At 45.5% G+C, this 16,449-nt stretch overlaps 1 protein-coding gene across 1 annotated transcript in view; it reads left to right on the top strand.

Annotated features, from left to right (window-relative positions):
- The first annotated feature begins 1,854 nt into the window (after positions 1-1,854).
- IL17RD (interleukin 17 receptor D) overlaps positions 1,855-16,449 on the top strand; it is an 83,084-nt gene continuing 68,489 nt past the window's right edge. Inside the window, exon 1 of the mRNA XM_007937303.1 lies at positions 1,855-1,980. Coding sequence (XP_007935494.1) covers positions 1,855-1,980 — 126 coding nt within the window. The remainder of the gene's footprint in view (positions 1,981-16,449) is intronic.

Below are 16,449 nucleotides of genomic sequence, written 5' to 3'. Positions count from 1 at the left end.
TGGTTTTTTGGTTGTTTAGGGAAGCCCAGCCTCCACCCCTTTTTTCTGGTAATGATGCCAATTTTCCTTTGGAGAGCTATCCGTCTTCCATTTCCAGCGTCTGTTGTTCAGGTGAGGCAGACTGTGCACCCTGGTTCCAGAAGTGGTCATGTTTAGAGGCAATATCCAGGACTTCTGGCTAGTACTACTGAGAAGAGTCCTCTTTGTCCACTGAGGTAGCATATAAGTTTTGGGACCACTTTTGCTACTGTGGAGGGTTTAAGTAAGGTACAGGAGGGTGTGTAGATCCATGGAGGAAAGTGCAAGACCCAGAGCTAGCTAGCAACAGTGCTTGACCAGGAGGCAGTGGGGATTTGGGGCCCTGGAAGGAGAGGGTCACATAGAGGAGTTAGCCTTGGGACAGACAGAGGAGCAAGTTCAAGGTTTACTGAGATAAGAAGAACAACACAGGGTGGTGAGGGAAAAGACCAGGTAGCTGGAGCTGGTGGTAAAGGCAGAGTAAGAAGAGATGAAGTGGGAGAGTGCATGGGAGCCTTGTGGTCACAATGGCTTTTATTCTAAATAGCCATTGAATGAAAGCCATCAGGGAAGGGTTTTAATCAGAAGTGAGTGGTCTGACATTTTTTTTTGAAGTTCACTTGCTCCAGGGTGGAGAAATAGATTGTACGTCAGGACAAAAGTGGAAGTAGAAAAGCACTGAGGACACTGTTGTATAGGAAGTAGTAGTGGCCTAGTCTAGGGAGGGGGCAGAAGTGATGGGGTTCAAACTCAAAGACAAAAGGCAAAGGCAGGTGATAGTAATGAATAGTTGCATGACCTTGGCTACTCTACTATAATCTCTGAGCCTTTGCTTCCTCATCCAAATGGGGATCATTACCTACATCACAAGGCTATTTGATAAGTGTAGTGGCTAAGAGCACTGTTTTTAGTCAGATCTGTATTGGAAGTCCGGGTCTGGCAGGTACCAGCTGTGTGACCTGAAGCAAGTCACTTAACGATACCCTGTAGCATTGATTGAGCAATTGCTATTTGTTAACCAACAGAACCTTTCTCAGACTAAGATACTCTTATTATTCCAATTTATAAGGGAGGGAACAGAAACGTTGAGGGAGCAAATCATTTGTCCCAGATCCCAGTAGTGAGAAGGGAGCCAAGATTTTTCTAACTATCGTTTGACATAACTTTTCCGAGCCTAAAACTGGGATACAATAATAGTTACACTTCCTTGGTTGCTGAGTTCTCTGGAGGATTCAAGAAGAGGCCTGGCACATAGTAACCAAAAAAACCCCAAACTCACTGCCTTGGAGTCTGGTGCGACTCATAGGGACCCCTCCTCGGGTTTCCCAGGAGTATCACTACGGAAATAGATTGCCCAACCTTCCTGCCCAGGAGTGGCTGCTGGGTTTGAACCACCAGACTTCTGGTTAGCAGTCAAATGCCTTAGACACTATGCCACCAGAGCTCCTTGTTAAAATACTATAATTACAACTATTATTATTAAATTATTTGTTTTCCTGAAATTTTGCAGCGAGAAGGCCTCACTTGAATGAATCTTTGGGGTTGAAGAAGGGCTCTCAGGTGAAGAGAACAAATTGGGTGGGTCGGAGGACCGGCAGCTGTCCTGGCCTGACCAGAAGGCGTGGCCCATAAGGGGCGGGGCCAGGACTGAAGGGGCGGGGTCAGGGCCAGAAGGGTTTGGCTGGGGGCGGGGCCCAGGGGGACGAGGCGGGGCGCAGGCCGGCTGCGCATGCACAGTGAGGTCCATTTCGCTGCCACCGCTACCGCCCACTTGAGGCTGGGCATCAGCCGGCTGCCAGGGTGCAGAACAGGGCCGGGCTGGGCGAGCGCACGGCCATGGCCCCGTGGCTGCAGCTCTGTTCCGTCTTCTTCACAGTCAACGCCTGCCTCAACGGCTCACAGTTGGCCGTGGCTGCGGGCGGTTCGGGACGCGCTCGGGGCGCGGACACCTGCGGCTGGAGGGTAAGAGTACGGCAGGCGCGCTTCTCTCAGCCTCCCAACTCGCCGGGGGCGGTGGCGCCGGCCGGGGGCAGCTTGCACAGGTGCTCCCGGGCGAGGAGCTCGCGCCGGCCTGCCTGCTGTCTTCGGGATCCGCAGCTGGGCAGGGGTCCCCGCCGCTACCACCCCTTCACTCTCTCTTGGCGCGAGCGTCCGCCGGCCCCGGGTCGGGTGAAAGGGGCCGCCTGACCCCGGGCTTTGTGTTGCTAATGAGGCGAGGCCGCCGACCCTAGTCCTGCTCCCAGAGGGCGGGCGGGAGGGGGCGGCCGGCGGCGGAGCGGGCGTGGAGGGGAAGGTTGCCCCAACCTTTGTTCCCAGCCCGGGACCTCTTCCGGCCCCGGGCTGGGATCCCTGGAGCTGTCCGAACCGGCAGCCTTTGGAGCGGAGTGGGGATGCTCTTCCGAACCTCTGGTTTGCGGCTCTGCAAAAACCCGGAGGGTCGTGAAGGGGACCTGGCGCGCTAAGGAGGGATGGGCCCCCCTTTCGGGGTCGCTTTGTTCCTTCTATGGAGCGTCTTGCCCCGCTCCCAGCCTGCCATCCCAGACTCCTGACTTGCTGAGAAGTTTCGCTTCACCGTTCCATGTTCTAGCGAATGGTCTCACAGATGACACTGTCCTCCCCGAAATTTGAGTTGCTGATAGTTTTTTACGGCTAAAGGGTGGCCTGAGTTTGTCACCTCGGTCAGGACCCCGAGATGAGAGACTTGAGAGCTGCCCAGACTTTCCCGACTCGGGGCAGTGTGCATGGAGCGTTCTCTCTGGAACCAAGCGCCCTTTTGATGGTATCGGGCGGTAGAGGATGGGGTGGGGGACCGTGTGCGCAGGTACGCTGGTCCCCTGGGATTCCCACCTGGGCGCCTCCTGGGGCTTGAGCGGCCCCAGGATCCGGAGACTCCTTTCATCTAACTTGCACTTCGCAGAGGCTAGAGTGAGCCCGACGTCGGACTCAGGGCTGTCAGCCTTGGGGAGAGGAAAGGACACCGGCTTTGCACTAAGCTTCACAGATAATGAACTTATGCTCCTGGCCCCACCAGGAGCCTCAGTTTCTTTATCTGGAAAATGGGAGGAAATGGAGATTTCCTAGTTTCCCCAGCACTGGTGCACCAAGGAATGTGTGTGGGATGGTTAGCTTCCTCTATACTGACCCACGACTTCTGGGATCCTCTAAATAGCCTCAGGGCAGCAGAGGCTTAGGACGTGTCTCTCCTTACCGGCACAGGCTGGTGCTTCCAGGCTCCTTGTTCCGCATTCAGAGACACAGTATAGAAAACAGTGTATGAGCCAGGCAGCTGGCATGGCTGTTGCTTTTAAAGTTTTCAGAGTCAAAAGCTGCACGTAAACACCCACCTACCCCTACATAGTTAATACAGCGTTAGGGTCTATTACACTTTCCCATTTGAGTAAAACATCACATTGTCTTGCTTTGCCCCATTTTAGTCAAACATGGCTGAATTTTTAAAAAATCGAGTTATCAGGTTTTCCCCAGTTTTTAGATAGAAAAGTCCGTAAAGCGTGCTGACTTCTTGATCCTGCTAAGTTTTTTTAAATGTAGATTGATGTTCGTTCTTGAATAGCAGCAACAGTGTCACAGACATATTATCCTGAGTTTTCATGTGATGGCATGGGTGGATCAGTCCAATTTGCTGTTTCTCTGCATTTGCCTTGGTGATTTCATGTGCCAGTGCACAGAGTTTGTGAAAGTTTTGTTGCTGTGGGTATAGTAGTGCCCAGAAGGAGCTGAGTGAATTTTGTTCTCTCCATCTATGGGAATGCTCTCCCCCAAACCTGCCCACACACACACCCTCCCTCCCTCCCCCGTGGTGAATGGTGTCCCAGTTTTCTGGCATTCTTGCTGGTGACCTCCTTTTCCCCACCACAGCTGCTAGTTGGGGATGAACCTTCCATATATTAAGTCGGTCTTCATCCTCTTTCTGGATAAGCATGGTTGCCTCCTGACCATCTCCTAGATTCCAGGCTCTTCTCAGCCCTGCACATGCCTTCTTCCTTCCTGTAGCTGCCTTTTGGTTCATTTGATAGAGCTGCCAGCTTTCCCTGATCTTGCTTCCCCATTTACCTCACTCATCTTTTGTTCCTCAGTGCCTGTCCCTCCCATGCTGTCCCTTAACTCCTGATGCTGCCAAAGCTTTCAAGCACTTTTGTGCCCTCTTAGGGTGCCTTTTCCTCCTGAGAGCCCCTGCTGGGTCTAAGACTCAGCTCCAGCTCCTCCTGGGAAGGCCTCTCCAAATGCCTTTCTCCTTTACCTTCTCATGCAGTTCCTTGCCCTGTGGTTCTCAGCACACTGCATCATCAGTATTTGTTCACATCTGTATCTGGACTGATATCTTTAGCCAGGGATAGGACTTCATCTTGGTGGCTTCAGAGTCTGGAACCCTGTAAATCTTAGCTGAACCCAGTTAGACCCTGGCAGCCTTTCTGCAACATCCTCTATTAAGTGGTATTTTTAAGAAGTGGGAAGAGAGATCAGATCACCAAGCTTCAGCATCCTTTCCACAGTAGGCCTTTGCATATACTGTGTCTTCCTTAGTCCTTTATCCGTTAACATCTCCTCAGTCTCCTCTCTCAGTTCCAACATGTCTTCTTGCAGGAAGTCTTCTCTGCCCCCACCTTTGTAGGTCAGGTCTCCCAGAAGTTGCTGGCCAGTAATACTCATGTACAGCAGCCTGGGTGGTTGATTCATGTCTAGGTCCCCTCCCAGACTGCATGCTCCATGATAGGAACAGTTGACTAAGAAATTCTGTTTTCCCTAATGCCATTATGCGGGGGCATCTGTCCTGACCTGTGCTTTTTGGCAGTGGAATGTGTATGTGTGTGTGTATGTACCCCAGGTAGTAGTGGGTGCTCAGTCCATAGCTGTTGGCCTAAGCTGTGAGGTTGCATACAGTCTAGAGTTGGAAGTATGCAAACACATAAGAATAAGGGTTGATAATATGTGATGAAAACAGGACAGGGCTTCCTGTGGGTCTGGGTCATACTCCATACCTGGGAGGGGGACAACAGGGTGCAGAAGTGAGGCCTGAAGGAGAGGCAGGATCTGGGTGCTAGAGAGAAACTGGGTGAATGGTCTTCTCCAGGGAATATGTGTTATAGGAACCCTCACCCCAGCAGGAACGAATATTTTCCCAGGACTTGCAGGGTGACTGCAGTCAGCTATCCCTCACGGCTGTGCTCACAGATCCCTTCCAGGCTGCTCTTGGAGGAGCCCAGCCTGGTTTAAGTGGTCAAGTTTCACAATCTCCCCATTATTAGCAAGGCAATTAAGAGGCTGATACCATCTTGAACATGGCTCAGTGTTTTAGAAATGAGTTGTGGGTACACTTCCTCTACTACTTTGGGGAAAAAAAAGAAGAAAGGAGGAGGGGGGAAAAAAAAAGCTCTTTAGGCCCTTGGTAGGTAAAGTTGCTCTTTGAGTAATAAATACTGTTTTTCCAAAGAAGCAACAATTTATAAGGCTTCTGGAGGGCCACTTCCTTAGTTAACACTGTTTCTCAATGCTTGCTTCTTGATGGTGAAATGGTTTTGTTTGTGGCGGGCAGTTTAATTCTGTCAGTCAGTTGTGCTGAGGTTTTTTTCCCCTGCCCTCTCTTGTCTTGCTCATAGTTTGAGAAGCCTATTTATGGAACAAGGAGTTAGGAATCCACTGCCATAGGTTTTTATTTAATGGCTTTTCCTGCAGTGAGGGAGGAGGGGACACATCTAACCTCCCTACCTAATTGGGGTACACCTTCTCTGGTCTGATATCCTGAAACACAATTCCTACTCCCAAAAAGTTGGCTCCTGCAGGAATTCAGGAAGTCAGATGCTGGCATCATCTTTACAATGAAGTGCAAGTTTGCCATTTAAGGCAAATACTTCATCTCAAAAGGTAGGAAAGAATAGGGTGGTACTTGGAAAAAAAGAAGTTCCAGCTGGTTAAAATTTAGGTTCCTGATAAAAGTCCAATCCAAGAACTCTCCTTGGCTGTGGGCCCAGGCATGTTTATTTGATTCTCAATTGGAAGCATTTTCATTCACTTGCAGCTCATGGCTCCCACACCCACATCTGGTCAGCCTATCCCGTGGACATGTCATCCGTGTTACAGATGCTGTCATGTCCTTTATAGAATTCTCCACTAACAATTACTCAGACCTGGTTGACATGTTTTTCAGAGAGACATTTGTAATAAGAAGTGCAATGCTTTTTTTCTAGTTGGCTTTGCCTTGTTAATTGGGAGACCTCCTGGCCCATGTCCGTTTCTCTTGAGCAGCCCTTTTTTCCTCTTCCCACCCACATCCATCCATCCATCCATCCATCTATCCATGTGACCTCTGAGCTCCTGCTGTTCCTGGGGCATTGTGCTAGTTATTAACTGGGGGATACAGCTGGGTGAATGAGACCAGCCACTACCCTTGCCAGGCATTCCATCTGTTATACCTTTTCCTTTCAAACACGATTTCTTAAGGTGAAGTCCAGGGGCCACCATTGTTAGAATTGCCTTGGGAGCTTATTAAACTACAGATTCAAGGCCAGTGGGACCAGAATGGGAGTGGGATGGGCCCAAAGAATCCTCTGGGCATTCTGATGCTTTCTCAAGGATGAGACCCACTGTCAGAAGACAAGTTCTTCTGATTGGAAGAAGGGGGAGAGAAACCACTTCTTAAATATTTAGAACCAGAGTTTAGCTTTTTATTACTTAGCTGAGCTTTGAGAGGACTATGGAGACTTTGCCAGAACCATGACCAACGAAAGGGGTCAGACTGGTGGTGGGAAGCTAAGGAGCAGCTGGGCAGGGCTCCACAGTTTGGGTGGGGTGTCTCTGGCTCAGGGTTGAAGAGGAAGCCTGGAGGAAGGACACTTGACACTTCCCTGGGTTCCTCCCCAGAACAGCTGTGCTTGTCTGGAACCCAGTCTCAGGAAGGAGTAGGGCAAGATCCAAACTAGATTCTCAACAGTTCAAACCTCACGGCTTCCCTGCAAAGGAAAAAACTGCTAATGCTTTCTTAAGTTTTTATTTTAAGTTGAGTGTTTTTCATGCCTCATTTGGCCTGAAATGTGTTAGGTTCTTTTCTTTTCTTCTTTTTTTTTTAAGCTTCCAAATCTCTCATTTCCCCAGATCTGTCTCTGAACTTTTTATATACGGTGCCCCCAGCAGTTGTCTGCTGCTGCTGGGGCCGCCCTATCAACAGTTTTATGGTCCTTTTTCATTCCCCAATGCCTTTTTTTTTTTTTTTTTGGTTTTTTTTTTTTTTGGTGCCCTCTCTGAGGCACGAACCCAGTGCCTTTTTGCACCTCCCTCTGATGGATGGTGTCTTAGTTATCTAATGCTAATATAACAGAAATACCACCAGTGGATGGTTGTGACAAATAGAAATTAATTTTCTCACAGTATAAGAGGTTGGAGGAGCTCTAGTAGCATAGTGCCTAAGGCATTTGACTGCTAACCAGAAGGCTGACGGTTCAAGTCCACCAGTCACTCCTTGGAAGGAAGATGGGGCAATCTACTTCCGTAGTGATACTGCCTTGGAAACCCAAGGAAGGGTCACTATGAGTCGAATCCGACTCAATGGCATTGAGTTTGTTTTGGTTTGATAGGAGGCTGGAAGTCAGAATTCAGGGTGCTGGCTCTAGGGGAAGGTCCTTGGTCCTTATCTCTTTGAGCTTCTCCTCCTGGGCATTCTTCATGTGGCTTGTCATGTTCTTCCCTCATCTCTGTTTCTTTCACTTGCTTGTTTAATCTCTTTTATATCTCAAAAGAGATTGATTTAAGACGCACCCTACACCAATCTAGTCTTATTAACATAACAAAGATATCCATTCAAAATGGAATCATAATCATAGACATAGAGGTTAGGTTTTAGGATATTTTTTGGGGATACCATTCAACCTATAACAGATGGGTTTTTAGGCTTCTGGAAAACTGGCCAATCTTATTTCCATAAAGATTTACCGCCTCAGAAACCCAGAGTTGCTATGAGTCGGAATTGACTCGATGGCAGTGAGTTTTGTTTTGTTTTGGAAACTTGTATTCCTCTCTCTGATGAGAAAAACCTGGCTATCTGCTCCTATAAAGATTATAACCAGAAACCCTATGGGGCAGTTCTACTCTGTTCTATAGCGTCACTGTGAGTTGGAATCAACTTGATGGCACCCAACAGCAAGAGTATGGGGTAAGGTGGGGGCTTAGGCCCCCAGAAGCTTGACAGGCTGGTGTTGGGAGCAGCACCCTCGGAGCAGAGCTCCCTTCTGCCACCCTGCTCTGGCAGCCTGAGACCTTTTCTGCTTCATATCTGCCCCAAACTTGAGGATCTCCTGCCCTCAGCGAGCCCCAGGGGAGCTGTCTGTGCTGGTGCCTGGTCTCCAGTGAGCTGGACTTGCCAGGCCAGTGGGAGACATTGTCCTCCTGGGAAGTGTTTGTCTTGGAACGTTCTGAATGGGGCTGACACACGATTAGGTGACTGATGGCCCTGCAACACATTGTCTCCTCTGGGGGCCCAGGGCCTTTGAAGCTCTTCCCGGTGGGAAGTAAAGAGACTATTTGCTCTATTAAAATGCCTTGGTATTTCCTCTGTTTAACCACAGGCCACTTCCCCTCTGCCACTCTAAACCCGGCAGGGCCACCGGCTGATTGAAAAGACACAAGCCCTGGAGTGATCACATCCTATTGAAACAGATAGTCTTACTGCAGATTAAAGCCAGAGCAAGTCTCTAAGAAGGAAACATCCCAGGGGGAATCTTGAGATGTCTCGTTATCTTGCTCAAAATTTAGCCTGTTGACATAATTCTCACTTTAAGTACTGAGTTAATAAATGGACACTTTTGTTTCATATATATTGTTGTTGTTGTTGTTATATGCCGTCGAGTCAAACCCGACTCATATATATATATATGTTTAAAACCAGTGTATGTTTTATCTACATGAGGCAGGTTAAAGGGATTTAATCAATTGAATTTGTTGTTGTGTGAGTTGGAAACTCTTCAGCGTCTGGGAAAGACATGGTATCTGTTCAGAGAAAACTATCCTTGGGTTATTCCTCTACTTGCAGATTTTGTCTTGGTGGTCTCATTTGCTCAGAAGTCCAGTAAGGAGTTTGTAGCTTAAATAACACGAAGAATATCTCCAGAGAGACAGTCCCTCATCCTTTCCCAGTCTCTTAAAGGAAGGTTTAATTAATAATACCAGGCAGGAAACTGAAAATCCAACAATTTTTTTAAAATGGCCTAAGTAATAGAGACTGAAAATTTAAACCTCGTTTTGAACTGTAATATTGTGAAGGGACCTAGAAAGTGAATAACTATACTTAGTCTCTAAAGGAGACTGTTATGTTAACATTTGCAACTCCGTTGTTCGGAGTATCCTCAATTAAAAAAAAAATAAAGTTTCCCCTTTCTTTGGTTCCTTGTTTAGAAATGTTGGGGGAAGGTGGATGTAGCTAATTAAGGCTACAACATTTAAAGGGGGGTACCTAATAGGTACCAGCTGTCTTCAACAAATCACTGGGTGGATGACAAAATAAAGATGTGATGTGAACACACATGTAATTCTCTTCTAGAACAGAAGTTGGCCTATAAATTTTCTGACTTAATAGCGTAAATGAAAACTACCTTTACTGTGCATATTTAAGAAGCATTTGTTTTATAGTAAACTTGATGGTAAAAGGTCTTATTTACAAATGGCTGATTCCTTAAGAGTTGAAAGAGCAATAGATGACAAACATTATTGAAAGTTTAATAAATTTTTATTTTACTTCATTGCTCTACTGATATAATAGACATTAATCATGAGGCTTTTCATTAAAATTACTACATGGTAGAGAAACTTGCTTGGACTTACCAGAAATGCCATATAAAATTAGAGCAGCTACTTTGAGAATAGACAATGATAGCATTAATTAGAAAGTTTAGATTAATATTTACATTTCATGTTTAAAATTAATTCTATTTCAAATGGTTCTTTTTGAATTGTGACAGATAAGGCTTTAGATAAAACTTCATGTTTGAAAAACATTTTCTTCCTCTGAAAACGAGGATTTTTTCCATGAGTTCCATTTTGTCAGTTTTGTAGATTTCCCCCCTCCCCCATTGAATAGTTTCCCTTTAGAAAATGCTGGCTGTGGCCCCAGACTTCTGAGATGGGCTGTTTCATTGACACTGGGAGGGTTGATGAGGGTAAAGGGAGGGTTTCCTTGAGCCATTCTGGAATGAAGAGGTACATTTTCCTGAGATTGGCCGTATGGTTTAGAAACTCCTTTCCCTTTAATTTTCATCTGTCCAGGTGATTTCTGGTTTCTCTTTGCCTGAAACGACTGCCCTTTTATCTGAGGGAAATGTAATACAATCCAGACCAAATGTGGGAGCAGTCAGCTTGAGCCAGGTCCCTGTTGAGTGATGGTTTATCTCCTCCTTCCTCTTGTGTGTTACATTCACACAGGATGAGGCAAGGCACCCACACAGGATTTATTATAACTGCTCCATCATTGAGGATCAAAAAGACTTATTTGGAATGAGAGGCCAAAAGGTGATTTTTTGAGCAATGACTCTGTGTCAAATCATGGAACTAGATGGCTTGGGGAAAGGACATGTATGAGTGGGACCTGGTGCCTGTCTTCAGTGGCTCTCCTCTGATTGGGTATATAAGGCAAAGGAAGAGGGATTCAGATGACCGGATGGTGCAAGAGGGTTTTTGAGTCTAAAGTACGGAAAATCCCTGTCTTCTCTCCATACTTCTCTATCCCTTATGGAGAAACATGAGCCATGATTCCCGCTGCTACTCATTCTAGAACCTTCTACTCTGTAGAACTGACCATGTGAGAAGCAGCTTGATGATAGGTGAATGCCTCAGGTATTGCTTGGTAGCCACCTTTGGAATTCTGGCTTTTTGTTTCTGTTCTGGTTCCCAGTAACTCTGGCTTCTTGCTCTGCCTCAGTTTCCCCTGCTTTGGAGGAGCACCACCCTTCTCTGTTATCTTTTCACCACCTCCCAGCCTCCCCATGTGAATTTTGCCTATGCCACAAGCCTGCATTTCATAAAGTCAGACATGCCCTGTCATCCCTGCAAATTTACAAAGAATGTGTCCAGCCATTTTTGCAGTGACACAGTGAAGAAGAAACAGATACTTGACTTATCTTTGAAGAAGAAATATATTTTAAATGGTTCATAGGAGGCTTAGAGGAACGCATCAGAATGACATGAAGAAGGGACACCTTACCAAGAGGACTTTGAGCAGAAGTAGGTGGGTGGAACCAGGAGGTTAAGGAATAGTTTGGGCAAAAAGAAGGGTGTGACATAGCTAGAGGAGGGAAGCTCATTTGAGGAGGTGGGACAGTTGGCTGAAGATGTGGGTTGGGACTAGGTAATGGGATACCTTGAATTTTGCCCAAGCGTGTCCTGTTGGGAGTGGTGAGGCTTGGATGGGTTTTCCAGCAATTGAATTGTTTGATAAGAGTGGCACTCAGCATCCATTCATTCATTCCGTGAACATCTGGTGCTGTGTGCTAGGCATGATTTCTAGAGCTTAGATTTAGTAGGGAAGAGAAATAAAATAGCAAATTACCAGACTTGACCACCCTGTTTCAAATAGCAACATGCTCCTTACTCTATCTTCTTTTCCTCACTAGATTTTGCTCTAGAGAAACTTTTCACCATGGGATGCACATAACAATTCTTATCTTTCCTGTCTATCCCCCTGCTCCTGATTGCGACGGCAGCACCATTAGGGTGTGGGGGAGCAGGAAACCAAACCATTGCCGCTGATTTGATTCCAACTCATAGCAACACTATAGCACAGGGTAGAACTGCCCAAAATATTTCCAAGGCAGTAATCTTTATGGAAGCTGACTGCCACATCTTTCTCCTGTGGAACGGCTGGTGGGTTCCAACCAATGACTTTCAGGTTAGCAGCCAAGTACTTACTTAACTGCTGTGCTACCAGGGCTCCTTTCAGCACCATGAGGGTAGGGCTTTTACTTGTTCTGTTTCCTGCTACATCACTACAGTAGTGCCTGGCACATAGTAGATTCTCTGTAAAAGTTTCTTTTTTTAAAATTGTGATTGGGTAAAAGTTTATAGAGCAAATTCACTTTCTATACAGCAGGTCACATAACTTTGTCTCATGACATTGACTACAATTTACCCCAGTGTAACAGCTCCCTTCCCACTTCCTCCCCATAGGTGGTACTTCCCTGTGTCCTTCCCTCCATGTACTCCTGCCCCCTGAGCGATGTCCCTGTGCATACACAGCCTTTCTATTTTCCCATGATTGTTCTCTCCAAGGAGTGTATCTACCTAGTGTAAATGTTCACCTCATATGTCTGTCTTTTGTTTGGCTGGACGCCACAGATGTGGGTTCAATTCCAGACCTGAAGGGCAGCGAGGGGCCATAGTTTGAATAGTTCCACCAGGCTCTATCAGACCTGCAAACCTGGTCCCCCCCCTTTTTTTTTTCCTGAATGATTTTGAGTTTTGTTCCACATTGTTCTCCCACTCTATCCAGGATCTCCTACATAGATCCCCCTTCAAGTGGTTGACAGTGGTAGCTGGGCACCATCTAGTTCTTCTGGTCTCGTAGTCATATAGGCTGAGGATCACATGGTGTACCAGTTGCCTGGACTAATTGTTTCCATGAATGTTTGGTTTTCTTCATTCTTCTTTGCTCTGGACAAGGAGAGACCCATTGTTGCATCTAGATGGCTGCTTGCAAGTTTTTAAGATCCCAGTCGCTACTCACCAAAGTAGGAGGTGGAACAATGTTTTGTGTAGTATATTATGCCAATTGAGCTTGATGTCCCCTGAGACTATGGTCCCGAGCTCACAGGTCCAACTCCTTGTTCCCTTTGGGTAGCTGGCTGTGGCCAAGAAGTGACTACAACCTTGGCCCTTCTCAGCTCTGCTGTACACTTGGGAACTCTTACAGAGCATACAAATACACTTGTAGAAACATTGTCTGCCAACCCTATACATGGTCTTGGACACACTCCCCCTGGATTCTCTATAAATTTTTTTGATTGTTGAAGTGCTCTGTAGGAAATTGAAATGTGTTGATGAAGGATGGCTACCTGCAACTGGATGATCTTGGATGTCCTCTCTGAGGTGGTAGCATGTAAATCAAGCAATTGTAATAAAATTTTTCTCTGAAATTCTGTAGTCACTCAGTGTTTCCTTAACATTGGCATTACATAGGAGAGTAACATAAAAATTATACTCCACTTAGTCATTCACAGCACAAATTATCAGCCTTTCTGTTGTGTACCAGGCACTGGTTAAACACTGGGCTACAGGACCAGGTCCCTCCTGGTGAACTGAATGATGAAATGAGTGAGTAGGGGCTTGTATTGGGCTGGAGTCCCACTTTGCAGAATGTCTGTTGTTGGCGAGGGTTGTTTGAACTGTCTGTGTTACCCTGCACTGTGGACAAGAGAAACATAAAATGTTACTACCAAGCACTAATTACACATTCTGGTTTTGGACTTTATAATACGACATGAATGAAATGAATCTCATGCCCTGACAGCAGCCCTCAGTTTGTATGACCTTTCTGTCTTTTTAACAGTGGCTTCGTTCCCCCTGGCTGTGAATGCATTTCATTTTCTGAAGTCATTCGAAGGTCCATCCAGAATCAAAGATGCTTTCTTGCCTTCTTTCCGGGGCTGTGGATTTGCTGGCCAGCTGTGGGTAATGAGTTTTGCCCAGCTTTGATTTCCATGCTTTGCCTCCCTGTGGGAGGAACTAGATATTTCTGATCTTACCTCTGCTCATATTCAGATCCAGCCAAGCAATCAGTGACTTCCCGGGCTTTTTTGTGGGAGACTGTGGGAAAAGTCCTGGTTGGCTGGCTATGAATTAATGAAATCCTTAGAAGCCTTCACTAAAGATAGCTCCTGTGGTTTTTTTTTTTTTTAAAAAAAGCCATTGCCTTTTTGATTTGAGAAAGAGGTCATGGAGTTTTACTGAAATTAAGCAGAGAAAATGTAACATCTGGTTGTATTGGCCGAAGGGCTGAGTCGTGGCTCCAGGAGCAGTGGGGTTCCCAGTCCCAGACATGCCCAAGGTGACGTGTCACCCACATCCTGTAAGACTGCCCTGTACACAACTGCCTGCTTCATTGTTCTCTCCCTGGGTTTTGAAGTCATTGAGACACAGAAATTCTACTCAACACATCTTTTCACTTGAGCACATTTCCCAACTACAGAGCTTTCTTCCCTTTAAAGGGTCATACTTTTTTTTGTTTTTAAAGTACATAGTTTCATAGTTGGTCAAAGCTGGTGTAATCACTGCTTTTATCTCATTAAAGAAGGATGGGAGTGGATAATAGGGGAGATTGGGGCGGAAGGCATGGAACTTTTAAAGAATCATTTGGAAAGTTTTAAAATTAGTACAGATCCTGATAAGAGGAGAGGGAGGCTGATAAGTTGCAGAAGTGTTTTAGGGAAAGACAGGGCATTTAAAAAGGACCTATGACTTTTTTTAAAAAGCAGAAATGTGCCTGTCTAAAATGTCTGCTGTGTGTGTACCCTCTCCCCTCACTAGCCCCCCATATGTATTTGGGCCCTAGTTGAGTGAATCATAAGTCACATTATTAAGGTTTTTGTTTTGTTTTGTTTTTAATGTATTTTCAATCCTGGTGTATTCTATATTGAAACTTTATAAAATTCCCTCTTAAAAATATTGTTATTATTAGACGTAAGTTGTCCTGAGATTGAACAGGAAGATGGAGTTTTTATTGCTTAGCCCTCACCCACGTTAGCAGGTATCTGGCCACCTCTGCCTGGGGCTTCCCCATGAGTGGACTCTTTCTCTCATACTTTATATTCTGACAGATTTCAAGCATAGAAAGAATAGTAAGATGAGCACCCATTTTCCCTTCTCCTAGAGTTACCAGTTAATATTTTGCCACATTTACTTCAGCTGTCCTACAAATGTCTTTCATGATTTTTTTCTGAATCACATTCCAGGATCCAAACAAGGATCACTCATTGCTTTTACATGACCTGTCCCCTAGTTGTCATCGTTAGATGTTGTGAGGTTGGCCCCCAACTCATGACCATCCACCCCCTGCCCAGTGGGATCAGACCGTAGTGATCCATAGGGTTTTCAGTGGCTGATTTTCAGAAGTAGATCACCAGGCCTTTCTTCCTAGTCTGGCTTAGTCTGGAAGCTCCACTGAAACCTGTTCAGCTTTATAGCAACACACAAGCGCCCACTGACAATTGGGTGGTGGTTGTGCATGAGGTGCATTGGCCAGGAATCAAGCCCATGCCTACTTTCATGGAAAGTGAGAATTTGAACACTGAGCCACTGCTGCCCTCACCTTGACCTTTTTTGTTGTTGTTGTTGTTGTTATGTGCTGTCGAGTCGGACCTGACTCATTGTGACCCCTCCTTGGGTTTCTGAGGCAGTATCACTACAGAAGCAGATTGCCCAATCTTCCTTCGAGGAGTGGCTGGTGGGTTTGAACCACCTTGACCCTTTAGTCTCCTTTAATCTAGAATAGTTCTACTTTTTGTTTTGTTTTTTAATAACATGGACATTCTGAACAGTCAGGGTCATTTGTTTTGTAAATTTTCCCTCAATTTGGACCTACCTGATTGCTTCCTCATGATTAGTGTCAAGCTAAATATTTTGGTAAGAACTCTAAAGGTGATGTGACATTGTATTTTTAGATATTGACAGAGAACAAATATGGATGCAGTTTCAGTGGTGAGAAAAATTTGTTTTTTCTCTTTAAAATTGTTGGACATTGAGATGTTTTTAATGGTGTAGGCCAATTGAGCCTGTTATTTCTATCTTTTTTAAAAAAACCCAACAATGTTTTATATTAAAGCTTCCCTTATACTTATTGAGGGTCTAAAGACAGTGCAGGGTGTCATTTGTGTTACCCTGTAGTATAATCACTTCCTTAAAGACTGTTTGGAATCAACTGTGCTCTCTCAAAATTGAGAGTACTGTGTCTCAAGAATGCTTAAGTTTTTTGCTATTCACATGGGTTTGTGGCTCACAGTTATAGATGTCGCCTTCGGTGACTGGGAATGAGTTCCTATTAAAAACCTCTATTGCTCAGACAAGTTTACGGTTGAGTGCTTTCTCACACCAAAATTCAGCCATTTCTTCCCTTTGTGCAGGGGAAACACAGAACTTTATTTCCAGTACAGACCAGTTCACTCAAAACATATCCTCAAAGTCAGTTTCTAGTCTTTTTGGTCTGTGGCTGGGTATTGCCTAAATAATTTTCTTAGAGTGCCTTACAGACAGTTTAATTAGTTTAATTGGAATGACTCTTCCACCTAAATACTTTTGGCTTTTCTCTCTTTTATTCCCACCCCCTCCCCCACCCCTGATCTAAGAGCCAAGACATGTAAAGTTAATATTGGTTATTTTTCAAAGTAAGTTAAAATGTCAAAAAGTGACAAGTTGTTATTCTTACGGGGTACCAGGGAAACAGCA

This window comes from Orycteropus afer, unplaced genomic scaffold, assembly GCF_000298275.1.
Source record: "Orycteropus afer afer isolate SDZICR_OR568_19922 unplaced genomic scaffold, OryAfe1.0 scaffold00041, whole genome shotgun sequence".
Taxonomy (NCBI): domain Eukaryota; kingdom Metazoa; phylum Chordata; class Mammalia; order Tubulidentata; family Orycteropodidae; genus Orycteropus; species Orycteropus afer.
The sequence above is the reverse complement of the archived record's forward strand: the minus strand, read 5'-3'. Positions and strand labels throughout refer to the sequence as shown.